At 47.8% G+C, this 17911-nt stretch overlaps 8 protein-coding genes across 8 annotated transcripts; 6 read left to right on the top strand and 2 right to left on the bottom strand.

The window, feature by feature from the left end:
• The first annotated feature begins 26 nt into the window (after window positions 1–26).
• F5Y00DRAFT_248440 (phosphoglycerate mutase-like protein) lies at window positions 27–2323 on the top strand. The gene has a single exon (XM_048009443.1). The coding sequence runs from the start codon at window positions 594–596 to the stop codon at window positions 2067–2069; it is 1476 nt and encodes a 491-aa protein (XP_047860483.1). The 5' UTR covers window positions 27–593; the 3' UTR covers window positions 2070–2323.
• Window positions 2321–3710, top strand: F5Y00DRAFT_197564 (DHS-like NAD/FAD-binding domain-containing protein). The gene is made up of 2 exons (XM_048005291.1): window positions 2321–2889; window positions 2965–3710. Exons 1-2 carry the CDS (start codon window positions 2571–2573, stop codon window positions 3534–3536), a joined length of 891 nt encoding a protein of 296 aa, XP_047860482.1. The 5' UTR covers window positions 2321–2570; the 3' UTR covers window positions 3537–3710.
• A 534-nt stretch (window positions 3711–4244) lies between these two features.
• F5Y00DRAFT_197560 (tripeptidyl-peptidase) lies at window positions 4245–6841 on the top strand. The gene is made up of 3 exons (XM_048005290.1): window positions 4245–5542; window positions 5602–5683; window positions 5742–6841. Exons 1-3 carry the CDS (start codon window positions 4717–4719, stop codon window positions 6580–6582), a joined length of 1749 nt encoding a protein of 582 aa, XP_047860481.1. The 5' UTR covers window positions 4245–4716; the 3' UTR covers window positions 6583–6841.
• Window positions 6842–6956: 115 nt separating this feature from the next.
• Window positions 6957–7792, top strand: F5Y00DRAFT_273980 (uncharacterized protein; the record flags this gene model as incomplete). The annotated part of the gene is made up of 2 exons (XM_048013276.1): window positions 6957–7289; window positions 7351–7792. The coding sequence occupies 2 exons, from the start codon at window positions 6957–6959 to the stop codon at window positions 7771–7773; spliced, it is 756 nt and encodes a 251-aa protein (XP_047860480.1). The 3' UTR covers window positions 7774–7792.
• A 265-nt stretch (window positions 7793–8057) lies between these two features.
• On the bottom strand, window positions 8058–10742 carry F5Y00DRAFT_248433 (FAD/NAD(P)-binding domain-containing protein). Its single transcript, XM_048009442.1, has 4 exons — window positions 9901–10742; window positions 9260–9815; window positions 9116–9179; window positions 8058–9055 (listed from the first exon to the last, which is right to left on the bottom strand). Exons 1-4 carry the CDS (start codon window positions 10103–10105, stop codon window positions 8372–8374), a joined length of 1509 nt encoding a protein of 502 aa, XP_047860479.1. The 5' UTR covers window positions 10106–10742; the 3' UTR covers window positions 8058–8371.
• Window positions 10743–12589: 1847 nt separating this feature from the next.
• Window positions 12590–14834, top strand: F5Y00DRAFT_273978 (cytochrome P450; the record flags this gene model as incomplete). The annotated part of the gene is made up of 4 exons (XM_048013275.1): window positions 12590–13377; window positions 13438–14142; window positions 14206–14287; window positions 14378–14834. Exons 1-4 carry the CDS (start codon window positions 12990–12992, stop codon window positions 14832–14834), a joined length of 1632 nt encoding a protein of 543 aa, XP_047860478.1. The 5' UTR covers window positions 12590–12989.
• Window positions 14835–15601: 767 nt separating this feature from the next.
• On the top strand, window positions 15602–16842 carry F5Y00DRAFT_248430 (uncharacterized protein). The gene is made up of 3 exons (XM_048009441.1): window positions 15602–15671; window positions 15736–16146; window positions 16213–16842. The coding sequence occupies exons 2-3, from the start codon at window positions 16086–16088 to the stop codon at window positions 16674–16676; spliced, it is 525 nt and encodes a 174-aa protein (XP_047860477.1). The 5' UTR covers window positions 15602–15671; window positions 15736–16085; the 3' UTR covers window positions 16677–16842.
• Window positions 16843–17204: 362 nt separating this feature from the next.
• On the bottom strand, window positions 17205–17792 carry F5Y00DRAFT_273975 (uncharacterized protein; the record flags this gene model as incomplete). The annotated part of the gene is made up of 1 exon (XM_048013274.1): window positions 17205–17792. The coding sequence occupies one exon, from the start codon at window positions 17790–17792 to the stop codon at window positions 17205–17207; it is 588 nt and encodes a 195-aa protein (XP_047860476.1).
• Between the last annotated feature and the right edge of the window lie 119 nt (window positions 17793–17911).

The raw sequence follows: 17911 nt of genomic DNA, 5'->3' as shown, positions 1-17911 counted from the left end.
TTTATTATAGAGGTATATTGCAAGGGTTTTTCTTTTTGTCTTAATCAATCGCGTTAAACTTCATGTACTCTACCGAATATCAGGTTTTTGCTATTTTATGCCAGTTAAGGGGATAAGACCAATAAAAAAAAGTATGGAGCAATATAGGTGATAATGTGTAAACACTTAATATTCGATCCGCATAGTGTAAAGTGACAAGCCCACCGCTTAATGGAGGCAGAGAGAAGCTTTAGTTTTCATTGGCCAGCATTTCTAAACATACCTGGTAGTGTGCACTAATGCAGGACCGGACAGACAAAGCAGTCCGTCAAGAACCAGGAACAAAAGACGGCTTGAACGGGAAGACAGCATATGTGGGCAAACGGGCAAATAAGCTTCTTCGTCCTTTGAATTTGTTCCCTAGTGGCCGCTAAACCCCTGTCTAATCCTTGTCCAATGACGCCAACACGGTAATGTTCGCTGGTCCTGGATCCTCACCGTCATCATTCATCGTCATTTCGCATTATGTAAATAAGACATGCAGTCGTCCAAGTAGATCAGTCATGCCGGGGTGGTTTGGGGAGGGATAAAAACGAAGGGTCTGCCTCTCTTCCATGGCCTTAGCCTTTCTATCTGATACCGCGCATTCTACGACGAGCACAATGGCATCGTCATTCGTTAGAGAGCTGCTCCAGCTCAGTGCGCTCGTTCTTCCAATACTTCAACCGTGTTCTGCCGCGTCTCTTTATTCCACATATAAATTCAACCCTCTAGAACATCTTGGCGGCGTAGCCCCGTACTTCGAGCCCCAAGACCCACCGGCGTCGCCGTCACCTCCACAGGGTTGCTCGGTGTCCCGTGCAGTCTATCTCTCTCGCCATGCTGCAATATACGCCAACGACTACGACTATGAAGCGTACATTGACCCGTTCGTATCCAAGTTAGAAAACAACACCGCGGTCGACTGGAGCAAAATTCCAGCGCTCAGCTTTCTCGCCGGTTGGACAGCCCCGCTGACGGACGCGGAACAAGAGCTGTTGACTCGCGTGGGTAGACTAGAAGCGGCGCAACTTGGTGTAACGCTATCTTTCCGGTACCCTAACCTCAGGCTGCCATCTCGTATATGGACGTCGTCCGCCGAGCGCACAGAAAAATCAGCCGAGTCGTTCGCGAGGAGTCTCGAGCTAAATGAAGATGGAATCAACGTCGTGAGCATTTACGAATCGGAGGAAGCTGGCGCGAACAGCCTCACGCCGTACAAAAGCTGCCCGGCCTACTCATCGTCGTTTGGCAGTGATCAATCAGGAGTCTATCTCAAAAAGTTCACCCAGCCTATAATAGCAAGACTGAATGCGATAGCCCCCGGGTTTAATTTTACAGCCAACGACGTGTATGGCATGATGGAACTGTGCGGGTACGAATCTGTTATTCGTGGCAGCTCCCCATTCTGCGACCTGGACCTCTTCACGCCAGACGACTGGCTTGGCTGGGAATATACGGCGGATATCATGTACCACTACAACGTGGGATACGGTAATCAGATTTCTGGCGTTGTGGGATTACCTTGGCTTAATGCATCGGCAAGCCTACTTTTAGAAGAATCGTCTGGAAAGCAAGACATCTTTGTTAGCTTTACTCATCGAGAGCTACCTCCTATGGTCTTTGTTGCCATGGGTTTGTTTAACAACTCCGAGTTCAGCGGAGGCGAGGCTATTAATGATACGATGCCGCTGGACCGTATCAACCACCGGCGCGCGTGGAAAAGTTCGCACGTGTTACCTTTTCTGAGCAACGCGGCTATCGAAAGGCTGAATTGTTCAGGTAGTTATGGTTACGAAGATGGTGACTATTATCGGATACTAGTGAATAGTGCGCCTCAACCATTACCTAACTGTGCCGATGGGCCGGGTACAACTTGCTCGAGGGCAGGGTTTGGACAGTACCTTGAAGAACGAGTCGACATGTTCCAAGGGTTTTCTGAGAGGTGCGGGGTGGACTACGATAATTCGACCGATATCTTGTCCATTTATACGGATGCAGGAGTAGGTAACGGGACTGCTGTTGGAAAGAGGTACGAAGCGTTCGCATGAGAGATATTTTGATTACCTGCTACCTTAGGTAGTTTAATGTGTATTGTAATGGAGCTATACGTCGATATGAGATTATTGTAAGATTATTGTGAGATTATTTGTTGTTGGATGTTAGGTACTTTTCAAGGTTCACCACCAGCTTAATCCTAGTGGATACCTAGGTACATAGGTAGACCCCGCAATCCGGGTACATAAGGTATAATTACGTAAGTACTTCCTTCTAACGGTAGGATGTACCTAGGTAGTTACCTCCCAGGTAGGTAGGTACCTTCCTGTAACTGCTGTATCAATCTAAAGTCAAAAGTCAAAAGTCAAAAGTGAAAACTATACCAATCATGATATTTTATCATCAACAAACAGGCAGTAACAGGCAAACAAAATGTAGCTGCTACCTACCCTTCAACTGCTAGGTTAGATACCTATTTATAAGACCATCCCCCCCACATCTCACACAGTCCGCTCGAGAATCTAGATTCACACCACGAGGAGAATACGCAAACCATGGCGCCGCGAACATCTATCGAAGAGTTCAAGGAGCTCTTAAGATCTAGCAACAGGGTCCTGGCTGTTTGCGGCGCCGGTCTATCAGCAGCCTCTGGACTCCCAACCTTTCGTGGTGCTGGCGGTCTATGGCGCAATCACGAGTCCACTTCCCTCGCCACCCCAACGGCCTTCAAGAAAGACCCTGCCCTTGTTTGGCTATTCTATGCATGGCGCAAACACATGGCTCTAAAGGCTAATCCCAATCGTGGCCACTATGCTCTTGCCGAGTTGGCCAAGAAGAAGGACAACTTCCTGTGCTTGACTCAGAACGTTGATGGTAAGCCTACATTCCCAACTAGGGCGAAGCTCTGTATCATGGCGAGCCTCTAACAATGCGATCCCGTCGTCTTAGGTTTGTCGCCACGCGCTGGACATCCTGAGTCTAAGCTTCGACTCCTTCATGGGAGCATACTTGATAACAAATGCTTCAACGACGATTGCGATTACATCGACCGGAATAACCTGAGCGATCCCGTGTGCCCTGCTCTCGCTCCTGCCGCCGAGGACTACCCGCCTGGCCAAACTCTTCCTTTACTCGACCCTAACGTTCCCGCGCCGCCCATCAAGGTCGAGGATCTCCCGCATTGTCCGAAGTGCAAGACGGGCCTGCTCCGGCCCGGCGTCGTTTGGTTTGAAGAACCTCTCGACGAGCAGATGCTAACAGATATTGACAACTGGATATGGCAAGGACGTATAGATATTGTGCTCGTGATTGGAACCGCAGCTGTTGTTTATCCTGCTGCAGCCTATGCGAGCGATGCCGTAGAACAGGGAGCTATTATCGCGGTGGTGAATCCCGACCCTGACTCAGCAGAAAGCCTATTGGAGGAAGATTTCTTCTTTCAAGGAGACGCTTCCGAACTCTTACCGAAACTCTTTGAGGGTGTTATTGGGAAGATAGATGAGAACGGGAAGGTCCTGTGAATCCACCAGATATGAGATGTTATTTTTCTATGATACCCCGTTTATATTACGATGAGTACGGCGCGAACAATATATGGAGCGCTTGGCTGATAGAGTCAAAAGTTTAGTCGTTATTAAAATATCACTCTATCCTAGGAGAGAAAGTATCGAAACCAACAGAAGTGCTATTCTCATAAGATACGATATTATCATGAAACGATCTATTTTTCCTTGTAATTGGTAAGATGGCTAATTAAACGCAAGAATTATATTCTTTAGGGCGCAGCGTTTATACTGTATCGCGTTTTGACTATCGACGACTACACAATCAACTACTATTCCTTACGATAGTACTTAGGTAATCATCAACTTTAACAAAATTCAAAACTAATTCTATTATGCTAATTGATCGTTATGGTATTTTATACAGCACTTTTCTAACTAGCACTTGCTTAAGGTGAAGCGTATGACAGCCGAAAGCACTGCTGGAATGGACAGCATATATTGAGGAGCGGAGAAATGAAGTTGGTAAGTTTACCTTAGCTCCTACACGATCATCATCCCATCAACAACTACTCGGGTGATTTAGCCTAGTAATAAATACGAAATCGAACAAGCATTCCCTGCTGATTATAGAGGTCTAGGTCGGCCGGTAACACCGTATACTTTCAAACTACCTCAAACGAGCCCTTTTTGTAGACTCTGCCCGCCCTCAGAACCACATTCCGAGGGTTAATATGCCGGTATGTACCTAGATGAGATCAGATCTCTCGTAACAAGGACCTTATCAAGTTATCACAACCGGGCGCATAACTCAGATACCACCCTCCTGCCGAATATAGTCTAGATCAGGTAGCATTCGCGGAGGATGGGCGGGAGATCACCCCGGACTTGGCAAGTCGATACAACTCGAGTGGCCGGGACCTTAGATTACGGAACCAGCCGGCATGGTTGGGAGGATACCTTGACGTCGAACCCATGTAACGGTAGGATCAATTGGTCGAGCATAGCATAGCACGCCATTGCAATATGTAAATATCCATTTACTTACTACTACCTTAATGTTTATTAATTTGCTCCCAGCTCCCCTCACGGAGCAGTCGAGAGCACTCGTTTGTCCTTCACCTTCATTTGGCGAGGGAGGGAAGAAAGCCACAACGAAAGGCTCACCGTGCAAACCCTCGAGGAAAAAGCTCTCACCATGCGCTCCCTTCTCCTCCTCTTCGCCTCGGCCGCGACGGCCAAGGTGATGGATAGTCTCGCCTCCGTCCCTAAAGGCTGGGCAGAAGTTCGTCAGGCCTCACCAAATGACCCTGTTACTTTACGCATTGGTCTCAAGCAGCAGCATGCGGCCGCACTGGAGCAAGCGGTGATCGAAATTTCTACCCCGGGGCATCCAAACTATGGCATGCACCTATCGCGTGACGAAGTCCGGGCTTATACGGCGCCGACAGAGAGGTCTGTCTCGTCGGTTGCCGATTGGTTAAACAAGAGCGGCATCAACTCCACGGTGAATAACGACTGGATTACTTTCAAGACGGACGTGAAAACCGCAAACGACCTGCTTGGCGCGAACTTCGCTTGGTACCAATATGAAAAGGGCGGCAGTCCTAAGTTGCGGACGTTGTCGTACAGCGTCCCTGACGAGCTTACGGGAAGCATTGATCTCATACAGCCGACCACTCGATTCGGCCAGCTCGGCGCGAAGAGGTCGACCATTTTTGAGATGCAACTCCTTGAGCCCGAGGAAGAGGATGCCGTAAAGGCAGACATGGCAGTCGATGCCGCCGCCGACTGCAACACCTCAAGGATCACGCCCGCTTGTCTCAAGTCACTGTACAATATCAAGTACACCGCGCCCACCGAGGGAAACCTGGTTGCATTCAGCTCTTACTTGGAGGAATACGCGCGGTATTCGGATCTGCAGTCCTTCGAGACCCAGTATTTACCGGGGGCCAAGGGCCAGAACTTCAGCGTCGAGTTGGTCAATGGGGGTCTAGATGACCAGAGTAGTAACGATGATAGTGGTATGTTGCGTCCCTTGTCAGGAATTGCCAGACCAAACATTTACTAAATTTCCACACAGGAGAGGCGAACCTCGATGTGCAATATGTATTGGCCATTAGCAGCCCTATCCCGATCCTCGAATACAGCACTGGTGGTCGTGGGTAAGTTGTTAACCATTTTTATAACTGGGATTTAAACATAACTGACAGCTTATTGAAGGCCGCTTGAACCTACGCATGACGAGCCTGGGCCCTCGTCAAACGAGCCTTACTTGGAGTTCTTAACGTACCTCCTCGATCAAGACGATTCTGCTTTGCCGCAGACAATCTCTACCTCGTACGGAGAGGAGGAGCAGTCGGTACCAGCGGAGTACGCGCTGAGAGTATGCAATCTGTACATGCAACTCGGTGCCCGCGGTGTAAGCGTGCTGTTTTCATCCGGCGACTCTGGACCAGGTGACTCTTGCATAAGAGAATCAGACCAAGCACCGTATTTCCAACCCTCATTCCCCGCTGGCTGCCCGTACGTGACCTCCGTCGGTGCTACTTACAACGTCGAGCCCGAACAAGGTGTGAGCTTTTCGAGCGGTGGTTTCAGTTCGCTTCACGCCCAACCCGCGTGGCAGGCAGATGCTGTCAATTCGTACCTGGAATCAATAGGCGAAACCTATTCTGCGTACTTCAACTCGTCCAACAGAGGCTTCCCCGATGTTGCGGCTCAGGGGAGTCGGTTCATAGTCATCGACAAGGGCAGATCTGCGCTCCTATCGGGTACGAGTGCTTCGAGTCCCGTCTTCGCCGGTGTAGTAGCTCTCCTAAACGCCGCACGAAAGAGCCAGGGTCAGCCACCGCTAGGCTTCCTTAACCCGTGGCTATACAACAACAGCGCCGCCTTGATAGACATAACATCCGGATACGGAAGCGGCTGCTCGGGTAACTCTGCTTTTAGAAACGGAGCAAGGTGGAATGCCACTGCGGGATGGGATCCTGTTACGGGATTAGGTACCCCCGACTTTGGAAAATTACTCGCTGCTGCCGCCCCAGGAGTAGAGAACGCTTAAAAGAGATATTATTCCACGAGTCTTGTAAATATGTACCTACCTATCCTAGGTAAATAGTAGACAGTAAATTAATTCATCTGCTAAGCTTGATCGTCTAATCCTGCTGCCTAAATCCCAACCGTGTTTCTTTGCGACAAGGCAGAAGGGAAAACAGTGCAATTCTACGCTTTTATCAGGCCGATTCTTGAACATCATCAATATCTGGTTGGCCGAAACATACGGCGCTGAGGAGTCAAGTGAAGATCACGGTGGCTGTGCCGCATTCTGAGAGATAAAACAAACCTCTTTGGCCTTTCAAGCTTGCACAAAGCGCCTACCTGGGCAATCTATGGTATTCTATCAATCTCACATATTAACTTAACTATAAGGACACTATGACTTTGAGCAAGATTGAAATTCCGATTCCCCGCCTTCGCCCCTGGATGGGCGGCAGTGCCCTCCTCATCACACTCCTCGTCGCGGTTTTGATTCATGCAAATATCTTGTCTCAACATGTCTACTTGATAGAATGGATGAGAGAACATGACCGCGGCTGGTCAGGCGGATTTAGTATCTGGTTCGGCGAGGAAAACCTCAAGACATCTTGGCTACCTACTCTCCTGTACCGAAGCCCTCATCATCAGCTCGCTATCGCAGCGTCTATTGTGAATATTATTGTCTGTTTTCTAGTAATGGGCCTTTTCGCCACCAGCGTTTACGTCAAGAAGGTTTGTCAGTCTCCTAGTATCACACCAACGGATACGAGAGCTAACATGTATCGATAAAAAGAACTTTTGGCAGCATTGGCTTCTCCTTGCCCTCTTTATCCCAGATATCACTCTCGCTACTACGGCACTCCTCTATAACTTTATCGAGCATGGAATTACCGGCCGTCTGGATACTTACGGCCTGTACGTAGCAGCATCTCCTACGGCATACTCCCCGTACGGTCGCAACTGGATGGACTTTGAAAGCTGGAGTTGTGGCCTAACGCAACTATCTGTGGATGTGGGATCGAATTCAGACAGGTCTATCTGGGTGGATAACTGTCACCGATCACAGCTCGGTAGATGGCTCCTTTTACCTTCATGGTTTGTCCTCTGTGCTACAGTCCTCATCTCTTGGTTTTCGTTTCGTGGGCTTCCCGGCTGGAGGGGAAAATCGGATGACGAAGATGAGGTCGAAGGTGGAGAAGGGAGACTTAGGCTTTAGAAACCTGTTCCGTACTCACATAACGATTAATTGCTTAAGTAGCCACGAGAGGGAAGGCAAATATGAGACATCAATACGAAGTTATTGGAAGTAGCATACATACCTAGAATGTAAAACGCTCATCTCAATTCCAGTCTGATTTTCTTCATTGCTTAATTCACCTGGGCTTCTTCACCAGTTAGCTATAGCTATAATTCTTTGATTTCTTTCTCCTTATAGCTCTGAGTTTGTCCCATCATTACTGGAAGTACGTCGGTCGTCTTTTTCATTATGGATTCAAGTTATTTGCTGGACATATATCATGTTATTAATGACATTTACTTAAATTCTCTTTAATTGTCCGCCATCGAGACGGCTTTTCACGAATGTGGGTTCTGTAATAATAACGAAGGCACCTGACCTACTCTGTTACTCTGCTCGCCAGGAGATCTTTCGCATCTAACCCTACTCGCGTATACTCGAGACAATGCAATATGATACCATACAAGACGTAAAAGACCATAGAATAGAAAACAACCGGGGGACAAAGAAGTTGACTCCAGGTCCATCTATCACCAAGTTAGCACAAAGGACCAGACATCTCGCGGATGCCTGTCTTTTAGTCCCAGTCACCCGAACCCATGTTAACCGTAGAGTTATCCACGTCTTTCTGCATGTCGTCGATGTTCCAGGGCTCGTATTTATATCCGGGAGGATAGTTTGGCGGGACCGTGTCGACTTTATCAAAGGGGATTCCCTTCCTAATAGTTTCGGCCATCTTCTCGTAGTTCTCGTATGCGTACTTCTCAGGGTCATGCTTCCAGATCCATCTCGGTAGCTTAGGCTGCGCCAGCTTTGGGTTGAACTTGACTTTCTCCCAGTCGGTGTGCTGGAGAAGCTCTGCATTGGTGAATCCCATCTTCTGCGCGCAGGAGCATCGGATGAAGCGGAGACGCACATGCGTGCTTACTGCTTCTGGTACGTTCTGCTTTCCTCCAATCTGAAGGCAGGAAGCCAACGAAACGGCATCCTCGATGGCTTGCGTAGCCCCGTTGCCCGAGGCAGGCAGGAAAGAATGTGCGGCATCGCCAATGAGAACCACGCGGGCTCCGGGGGAAGCCCAAGTCGGTTGGGGATTGCGCCAGAATAGTTCAAAGTTTACGATGGTCTTAGATGGTATCAGCTTAACAAGCTCCTTAATTCTAGGGTCCCAAGTTAATGGGCCCAGCCCTTTATCGATGTTATTTAACACATCGTCTGATTCGACGGTATGAGTCCAGCTTTCTTCCTCGGAGCCGGTAATCTGTACCTGATCAGCACGCCGAGCCGAGCTGAGCATTAGTCTATGTAATGTATCACCTACATCGTGGTTCATAATCCACACGCAGGTCTCCTGACGAATCAGGACCATGGCGTACATTCCGGGACTAGCGGGTTGTAACTATCAGCCAAATAACGCTCGGCACGGGAATATGGGAAGGCAACTGGCAACGGGGGTACCACATACCCAAGCCATGTTCTGACTATTGGCTCGTCGTTGTTCGGTCCACCCATCTTCAAGAACTCCTTGAGCTTAGGGTTCTTGTCTAAGTGGTGTATTGGGAAAGCTGCTCGCCACATGGCTCTGCCGGCACTCATCGCTCTAACTTGCCCACCTACTAGCTTTTGGCTTTTAGAACCTACGCCGTCCGCAGCAATTACGACGTCGGCTTCGAAGCGCTCGCCCTTGTCCGTCACGACGCCGGCCTTCTGACGTTCTTGGTCCTCATAGTAGTCAACAACGCGCTGGCCGAATTGGATCTGAATTCCTTGCCTCTGGACTTCGTTTAGATACATCCGGTAGATGAGCGGCCGCATCTGAAAAGCGCCGGGTGGCGTGTTCGGATCCATACCATCCTGACGCAAACGCTCCGAAACCTTTAGTGGCGTTATCATCCGTTCGCCGACATGCTTGAAGGTCTCAATCCAGGCATTATTCATAGATATCAGCTCATACTCTTTCGATAGCTCGGGCCAGTGACGAAAGAACTTGGTAGCACTATGGCCCATGAAGTACATATCGCCTAGATGGGGGCAAAAGTAAAGTCACGTTCTCAGCGTATTGCAGGTATTTGCAGGGGGGGAGGGCGTCTAAGTCCAGCCACATACCTGCGGTATTAATATCATCATGGCGTTCAATAATGCGCACGTTGTGTCCCTTGCGTTTGCATTCGATAGACGCCGTTAGTCCCGCAAGCCCGGTACCAACAATTAAAACATCGATACCCGACGGCGGGTAAGATCCTACGGGCCTGCAGTCGGTACCATTAAGGGAACCCATCTTGTGACTTGTGAGTATGTGACTTGGACTCATGAACTCCTGAACTCCTGAACTCTTGGATATAATCCTAGTGAAGTTCAGACAGGGCGTATAAGCAGTGATGGAATCTCAAAGGAATAATATGCCTCTTCATCAAGTGCTTCTTGGCCAGGTCCTTTTTGGCGACGATGCTACTCCATTAAGAACATAATATAAGAATATAACATGGAAATAGGAGAGCAATCGTACATGACATGACGGAACAGCGGGTGTCACCACCAAGTCTCAGAATGCTTTTTTTTCGCGCCACTCGGTCATTAACTCAAAGTCTACCGTCGTCGCGGAGGTTGAAGTGTCATACAAAGTGCCGACCCTTAATCCTATTCGGACCCGAAGTATATTCCTGACCACCCAAACGCAATGTGCCAACACACTTCATTGGCTCATTTCACCTCGATGTATGCCAGATGTATGCCAGTATACCTGTCATAATTGCAGCAGACACGGTGACCTAGGCAATACCCTACGTGTCCGCATACGCGTTTAAACTCCTCCAGTCGGCACTGATCATTAATCATAAAACATGAGGGCAACTCTGCGGGGGGCACCAGAATAGCCCGAGTTTATAAAAGTCGTACCAAAAAGGCATCAAAAAAGGTGGCGCACCTCTCTGCCTCTACTAACATGGCGCACCTACCAGGATAATTGTTAGTAGAGGCAGAGAGGTGCGCCACCTTTTTTGACGTCCTTCTGCGTACGTCAATCACGTGCCGCTGCTGCCGCTGCTGCCGGGCGGGCGGTCGGCCGGTCGGTCGGTCGGTCGGCGCGGTCGGCAGCAGCGGCTGGAAACCTCAAACACTTACTTTTACTAGAATTCCTTTACCAAAATTAAGAGATGGAAAAAAAAAAAGAACATATGGGATTCGAACCTAAGCTGTTGTAAAAAAGATATGTATTTCGAGAAAAGAATGAGAGTAAAAAAGGGGCTGGCAAAACACGTGCAAATTCCACTTATTTTGAAAATGCATCCAATAAAAAGGCTTAAAGCTGCGCACGAACGAACTTCTTTAAATAAAATTTCTTTCATTTTCGGAACATGAGGGCACTTTTGTGGTGCGCCACAATAGCCCGAGTTTACGAAAGGCGTAGGTCGACCGCCCGTCCGATAGCAAAGAATTGTTAAAAAAATAAATAAAAGATACGTATTTTGAAAAAAAAGATGAAAGTGGAGAATCTAACAAAACCTATCGTTTTGGAGGATGCACCTAATAAAAACGCTTAAAAGCTGTGTAGGTACGGACGAACTTTCTATTTCGCAAAAAGGTTCGCAAAAAGGTCCCCTACTGCATAGAAAAAGGGTCCCCTAGTAGAAAAAGGTCCCCTATTAGAAAAAAGGTCCCTGACTAGAAAAAAAGGTCCCTGACTAGAAAAAAAGTCCCCTACTAGACAATATCCCTCGTGAACTCGGGCATCGAGATGAGCGAGACAATATCCCTCATACTCGTAAACTCGGGCAAAACATGTTACTTATAAGAGTTATAAGAGTAAACATAATACCGCTAATGGATATATATATACCTATATGCATTGCATAGATAGGTACCCAAACCATCAAGGAACTGAGACCGACGTATATGCGGCTGACTATAGTTTATAAGCCAACATGCTAGTCTTATTCAGATCGTCGGGCCAAGGGAGGCGGTACATACCCTCCCATACCTTATAGCAGCCATACTTCATAGCAGCGGCGGCGAACCGTCGATGGGCTGGTTCCACGGCATGCGCCAACCGCAATGGAACATAAAACGTCTTTTATCTTATTAATGGGCTGAGTTTAAACTTACGCTACGAAGTCTTGATTGGATCACCAACCATCACAAGTCGTCGCTTATCCAGCCTATCGACCCTCTCAACACCATCAGGATGTTACGGCACCTTATGCATACATTCATGCATACATATACATATACATATACATATACATATGCCTACACCTACATACATATGTGTATCCATCCGTCTGCAAATGTATGTACATGTATACCGTACGCGGGAAGGTATGCAACACCGATAGTTTAGTAGTTTTACGCGTGCTTACAGACGGTCCACTCCAACCTACAACAAAGGTACGGATTAATAGGTATGCAATTGATATTCGAACCTTCGACAGAAGGGCTCAAACACATGGGGAGTTTCATACTTACTAGCATCAGTGTCTCTCGATTCTAGTTTTTATTGATAAATATTTAGCCCCTTAACCCGTGATATATTGCTAGGTATTCCACAATAATACCGAAGTAGCAACATCATCACCATAATCATGGCTTAGCATCGTCAACGGAGCTCTCTATGATTGTCCGGACTTTGTTAGCCGGACTTGACTGTTTTCGGTGATATTCTACGACATATGCAAGTGGCTTTCCGGCCTATCGATGTTCGCCCTGCGATCTCATTATTGCCACGACGAAATCGGGCGATGGGCGATGGGCTCTCGAACATCCTTGGCTATCTTGTATGGAATGTTTCGGACTTTTAACACTTGAGGCTATTCTTGGAAGTACCTTATTTCTAGAAGAATGTAAACTTTAAAAAGCATAATTTCATAAGCATAACTGGATACGATAGTAGCTGAATGCCCGGTCATACTTTGATGTAAGCCTATGTAGGGGACGCCCGGTTAAGAATAGATACATGGCACCATCGCCTTCGAAGGCCGGACGATTCTCGCCGCTCAACACCATCGAGGGTAGTTACTACAAGTAGATTTATCATTGGGTCGCTTAGTACCTACGGTATATAGTTTAAATCGTGTGAAAGCCCTGCGAACACATCTTTTCCGGGAAGTGTTCTGGTCACTCCGTTCCGCAGCCCTTCCTCAGTTTACATTCTTGCTACACTCGCACACACGACCTTGTTTGTTTATACCCAGTGGTTGATCATGCAACTGTTTACGCCAGCAATCCTCTGCGTCGCTCTCGTCGGCGTGGTAGCCTTCCACTTGGTTAAGTTGTTCAGGGAGATTAACCACCCGCGTAAGATACCGGGTCCGACCTTACTACCATATATTGGCCGTATACATGACCTTCCGATTCAGTATATGTGGCTGAAGTTCAAGGAATGGGCCGATCAGTATAGCGGTACGGATGGCTTCTTCTTCACCGAGATGCTCGGGGCAAAGTTTTTAGTTGTTACGAAGGAGAAGGTGGCCGAGGAGCTCTTGGTGAAGCGTGCGAAATACAACTCGGACAGACCTATGGTAAGATCTCTATTCGACTCCAAGAGTACGCATGGATCGATGGAGTATCTCCCCCTGATGGGAAAGAACCGTGAGTGCCCAACAGATTAACTACCAAATCTCATTAGGTACTAAACAAGACGTGGATCAGAGTACTGGTCGAGGCAACGTAAATTCACCCATTCATACCTGACAGAAGCGACCAACGCTCACTACTACGGTGTTATGTACCATGAGGCTAAACGCTGGCTCGCTCGGTTGATCGAGAACCCCGACGGCTTCGAATTCTCCTTGGAGGATATGTCGTCCAAGGTTATGTGCCAGCTAGCTTGGGACGATACGGATCTCAGCGAAGCCTGCACAAAGAGCGCCTGTGGCCTTCTAAACCAGATGTCGCCAGCTGGGCCCATCACTAACGTTATAACCCCCCTTTGGCATCTACCCGAGATGATAAACCCCTGGAAAATTGCCGAGCGCAAGCGACACGACGAACAGCAGGCATGGTGGATGGATCGCCTGATGAACACGCGCGCCGCACTAGAACAAGGACGGCAGAGGGCCTGCTTCACCAAGCAATACCTCGAAAGAGGAGAGAAGCGCTCAAATATCTCTGGCGACTATGAAGCTTCCTGCGTTATAGGGATGATGGCTCTCGTCGGCATCTTTACCGTCGTCGGTCCCCTATCGTACTTCTTGGTGTCAATGATACATCATCCAAAGTGGCAGGCGGCCGTGCAGAAGGAAGTTGACGAGGCCTGCGAGGGAAGGATACCGACTCTCGACGACGCGCCTAAGCTTCCAATCCTCCGAGCTTGCATCAAGGAAACGATGCGATGGAGGCCAAACGTGCCCACAGGTTAGTTGATAGTAAGAAGTAAGATATAGGAATAGAAGAAGACAACTAACACGCGAGGACTAGGTGTTGCACATGAGATGGAGGCCGATGATGAATTTCGCGGTTACTTTCTCCCCAAAGGAACAAGGATACTCCCATTAGACTGGTAAGTGGTGAAACCCCCAACCTCTTCAGTCCGTCACAGTTCCGTCACAGTCTTATTTATAAGTTTATTATAAACACTAAAACTTGACAGGGCATTCCTTCGAGACCCAGAAAAGTATCCCGACCCGGATAACTTCCGGCCCGAGCGTTGGTTAGAACCGGGATGGCCGACGTACCAGGAGCCGCTTACCATGTATCCTACTATTAAAGGCATGACATCATTCGGTTGGGGGCAGCGTCAGTGTCTAGGACAGTCGCTCACGCAAGACGAGCTTATAGTGGCTTGCGGCGCGCTCAGCTGGTGCTTCAACCTTAAGCCGAAGAAGGATCCGGTCACGGGCCAGGAGATACCAGTTCCTCACGATAAGTCGAACTCTCTACTGATTATCAAGCCGAATTCTTTCCAGATGGCTTTCGAGCCTAGGAGCGAAGCCCGAAAGCAGGAGGCGCTCAGGCTATGGGCCGAGTCCGACGCCAAGTATCGGCAGGAAAAGGAAGAGTTTCTTAAAGCTGCCGAAAAGAAGAGTCAAAACATAGAAGTTGTATGAGTTGTATAAGATGTACGAGGTGTAGAAGACTATAAGTGGTATAGATTGCATGAGAGAAGAACGGTGGGCGTATCATTAAGAGTTGGACTTGGGACGGCTGAATTTACGGTCGCTATATAACATTGAATCTACCTAACTTAACCTACCAGAGATATCTACTTATATACATGTATTTCAACTTGCTTACGTCTTGAATCCAAGTTTACTGTTTCATCTCAACTTCTTACTTTTACAGAACCATGTTAGCATTTTTCTGCATGTGAACCAATGATGAAATAAAAAACCTAAAACCCGAGAATAGATAAAGAATAACAGCTTTAACTGCTAATAGTTGAAGTTATAAAAAGGGGGGAAAGTAAAATAAAAAAGGAAGGAAAAAAAGAGACCTTACATGCGGTGTCGCATTTTCCTGCGAAGTATGCATACATATATACCTACCCTCACTGCCTCATTAATAGCCAACTATATAATAGGTCTATTCGCTTATATTGAAGCCAGCAAGGTGCTTATAAATCCCGTCTGTCGGCCCTTGAAGTAGGATAGGACCATGTGAACGTAGACGGAGCCACGGTAATTACTGTGTCCGATATTATATCGGTCAAGTAAGGGTTACGGGTTATAATTCGTAATCCGGCGGCGGCGGCAAAGGCGGCAGCTACCGTATGCCGTCAGAAATTGACGTGTTGTCTAACGCAAGCTTCGGTGTCCCAACGTTAGGTACTTGCTTGTAAGGGGTTATAGCGTTTGTCGGTACCGATCAAATAAACCTTGAGTAACGATAAGCATTGTAACCCCTCGCTATTGTTCCCCCCCCTATATGTCTTTTAAGCTTCTATAGTATGTCTATCTCTTCCTAGCCTTTAGGCACACAAAGACTTTCGACTAATGATTCCCTAAAAAGCTTCCCCAATATCTGACCCGTGGATCTGAATTGTCTGAAGGTGTTTCATTGTCATACCACTTATACCACTTAAGCCACTTGGGACCGGGCGGATTCGTCGGATCGAATGACAAACGACGAGCTCCGACTTGCGATGTCCCGCTCAACGAGCAAATACTGACGACTTTAGACTCTCGGCACGGACAGCGACATAGAGCATTACAACATATAAATATACTTTAGATTCGATGAGAGATGATTTAAGGGCTTCTTTTAAGAATCAAGTCGATTAAGTCGTGAGCATCTCTTTCGTCGTCATTACAATCAATAAATTGAAGACATAATCCAAAATAAAGCCGCAATCATCAACTATGGCTGTGTCTCCCGAGGCCGTTCTTGGAACTACCGTTGCGTTTTCCTTTATCCTCTTCGGTCAGTATAGATTAAATCATTAGTTGAGCGATTATATTAGTCCTAACCGTCCTAACACTCGTATAGGAAATGCTATCACGCAATCATTCATGGGTGTTCCCGCTTTGCTAGTCGACTTCCCGCCGCCATCATCGCCTGAGCACGCAGCTCGCGCGCGATTGCTCGGTCGGCAATGGCCCGTCTTCTGGGTTGTAGGCAACCAATTCTTTAGGCCGATCAGCACTCTCGGCATCTTTGGCTACGCCTATACGTCATGGGCAGCCGCTGCGCAGGGACCGGATGGCAGACTTGGTGACTGGCGACCGTACGCGGTATCGGCGCTGTGCCATCTCATCACCGTTGTCCATTCCGCGGTGAACATGCAGCCTATTAACCAGAAAATCGACGCCCTGCGTGAGCCTAAGGGCAAGGTCGATCCCAAGGAGGCCGAGAGTTACGCTCGGAAATGGATCAAATTCAACACCGTGCGCCTCATCACGCCGGTCGTTGCTGGGTCCCTGGCTCTCTTCCAGTTGTTGAAACTACATTAGAGTATGGGCAAGGGCGCGGGTACTCTTCAGTTTTGCGGCGCTTAGGAAGGTTTCATCTGGTCCGGATTGTTGGTACTGGTACATGTTGTATAACTTATAAGTTACCTATTCACGTACACGCTTCTCCTATATTTTCTTCTAGTCCCTATTGATTCCGCCTCTATACCATATGTTATTTAGAACGGATGTTGCTCGGCCTTGAAAGCTTGAGCAAGGAAACAATTAAAACCCGTTTAAACCATTAAATTAATATTTAACATGTGATTCAACTTTCTTGTCTTTCATAATTGAACATATAATCATGCGTATTATACGTTCCGCTTCTACATACATAACCTATACGCGCTGCTCATAATACATCATACGCTTCTCACCGTATCAGGGGCGAATCACCCATTACACCTAAACTTATACGTAGGTAATTTCGGCAACGCGAATTTAGGTATCTGGGTAAAGCTTATATGTGCGTGTATTAAAGATCGTCCCGAGATCCTAGAACTAAAGTTGATTTAAACTCCCCGTAGAAACTCAAAAGATGGCCCGCCGACCCTGATACAACAAAAATATTGTCATGATAACCTGTGCTAGTCCTAACCCAAACAGTAGTGTTATCGACTTGGAACCCGTTGTTTCGTTCCTTTCCCCCTTTTCCGTCTTCATGCCATCATCTAGCTTTGAGTAGTTCACTTCAAAGTTATCGGGTGCGTGTTTCCGTGCCATCTCTAAAGCCTTTGCGCTATCAACAAACTCTGTCACCCTGGAAACCTGAGTGCCGTCAGGGGATAGCTGGATCATCATTATGCATTCGTTTATCCACTCTCCGGCTCCCCCCTTTAGTATTCCTTGCATTCGTGCGTGGACTACTGCCGTATTTCCCGGTCCATCATCGACGATAGACTTCGGGATCATTCTGAATTCGTCGAATACGTTGAAGATGCCAGCGGCGTGCTGGGCGAATGCCTCCCTATTCCGGGGCATCATGCCTAGGCTTTCTGGTAATACCTGATGGTAAAAGTCAGGTGCTGTTGACATGAGAAGCTGCGGAACCGAGAGGCTCCCGTAGCCATCTAATAGTGCATTAACCGTGTTACGCCGCCGAGCCTGAGCCTCATCCATAATGACGGCCGATAAGGTGTGTTTTTTTAAGCGTCGTATAAGTTTAGGTGATAAGTTGCTGTAAGTTGCTGCCGCTCATAGTTTTGTGGTGGACAACGGTTTTGTTCATCAAGCAAGTC

The sequence above is a fragment of the Daldinia vernicosa genome (genome assembly GCF_022497035.1).
Source record: "Daldinia vernicosa strain CBS 139.73 unplaced genomic scaffold F5Y00scaffold_72, whole genome shotgun sequence".
Lineage (NCBI taxonomy): Eukaryota > Fungi > Ascomycota > Sordariomycetes > Xylariales > Hypoxylaceae > Daldinia > Daldinia vernicosa.
The sequence above is the reverse complement of the archived record's forward strand: the minus strand, read 5'-3'. Positions and strand labels throughout refer to the sequence as shown.

What these genes read in the sequence shown, in the direction of transcription:
- F5Y00DRAFT_248440 (XM_048009443.1), top strand. Translation starts at nt 594, where the DNA reads ATGGCCTTAGCCTTTCTATCTGATACCGCGCATTCTACGACGAGCACA.
- F5Y00DRAFT_197564 (XM_048005291.1), top strand. Translation starts at nt 2,571, where the DNA reads ATGGCGCCGCGAACATCTATCGAAGAGTTCAAGGAGCTCTTAAGATCT. An exon ending in CTTGACTCAGAACGTTGATG is followed by an intron (nt 2,890 to 2,964) that starts GTAAGCCTACAT and finishes CCGTCGTCTTAG; the next exon opens with GTTTGTCGCCACGCGCTGGA.
- F5Y00DRAFT_197560 (XM_048005290.1), top strand. Translation starts at nt 4,717, where the DNA reads ATGCGCTCCCTTCTCCTCCTCTTCGCCTCGGCCGCGACGGCCAAGGTG. An exon ending in GAGTAGTAACGATGATAGTG is followed by an intron (nt 5,543 to 5,601) that starts GTATGTTGCGTC and finishes ATTTCCACACAG; the next exon opens with GAGAGGCGAACCTCGATGTG. An exon ending in TACAGCACTGGTGGTCGTGG is followed by an intron (nt 5,684 to 5,741) that starts GTAAGTTGTTAA and finishes AGCTTATTGAAG; the next exon opens with GCCGCTTGAACCTACGCATG.
- F5Y00DRAFT_248433 (XM_048009442.1), bottom strand. Translation starts at nt 10,105, where the DNA reads ATGAGTCCAAGTCACATACTCACAAGTCACAAGATGGGTTCCCTTAAT. An exon ending in TGATGATATTAATACCGCAG is followed by an intron (nt 9,816 to 9,900) that starts GTATGTGGCTGG and finishes GCCCCCATCTAG; the next exon opens with GCGATATGTACTTCATGGGC. An exon ending in ATAGTCAGAACATGGCTTGG is followed by an intron (nt 9,180 to 9,259) that starts GTATGTGGTACC and finishes ACAACCCGCTAG; the next exon opens with TCCCGGAATGTACGCCATGG.
- F5Y00DRAFT_248430 (XM_048009441.1), top strand. Translation starts at nt 16,086, where the DNA reads ATGGCTGTGTCTCCCGAGGCCGTTCTTGGAACTACCGTTGCGTTTTCC. An exon ending in GTTTTCCTTTATCCTCTTCG is followed by an intron (nt 16,147 to 16,212) that starts GTCAGTATAGAT and finishes ACACTCGTATAG; the next exon opens with GAAATGCTATCACGCAATCA.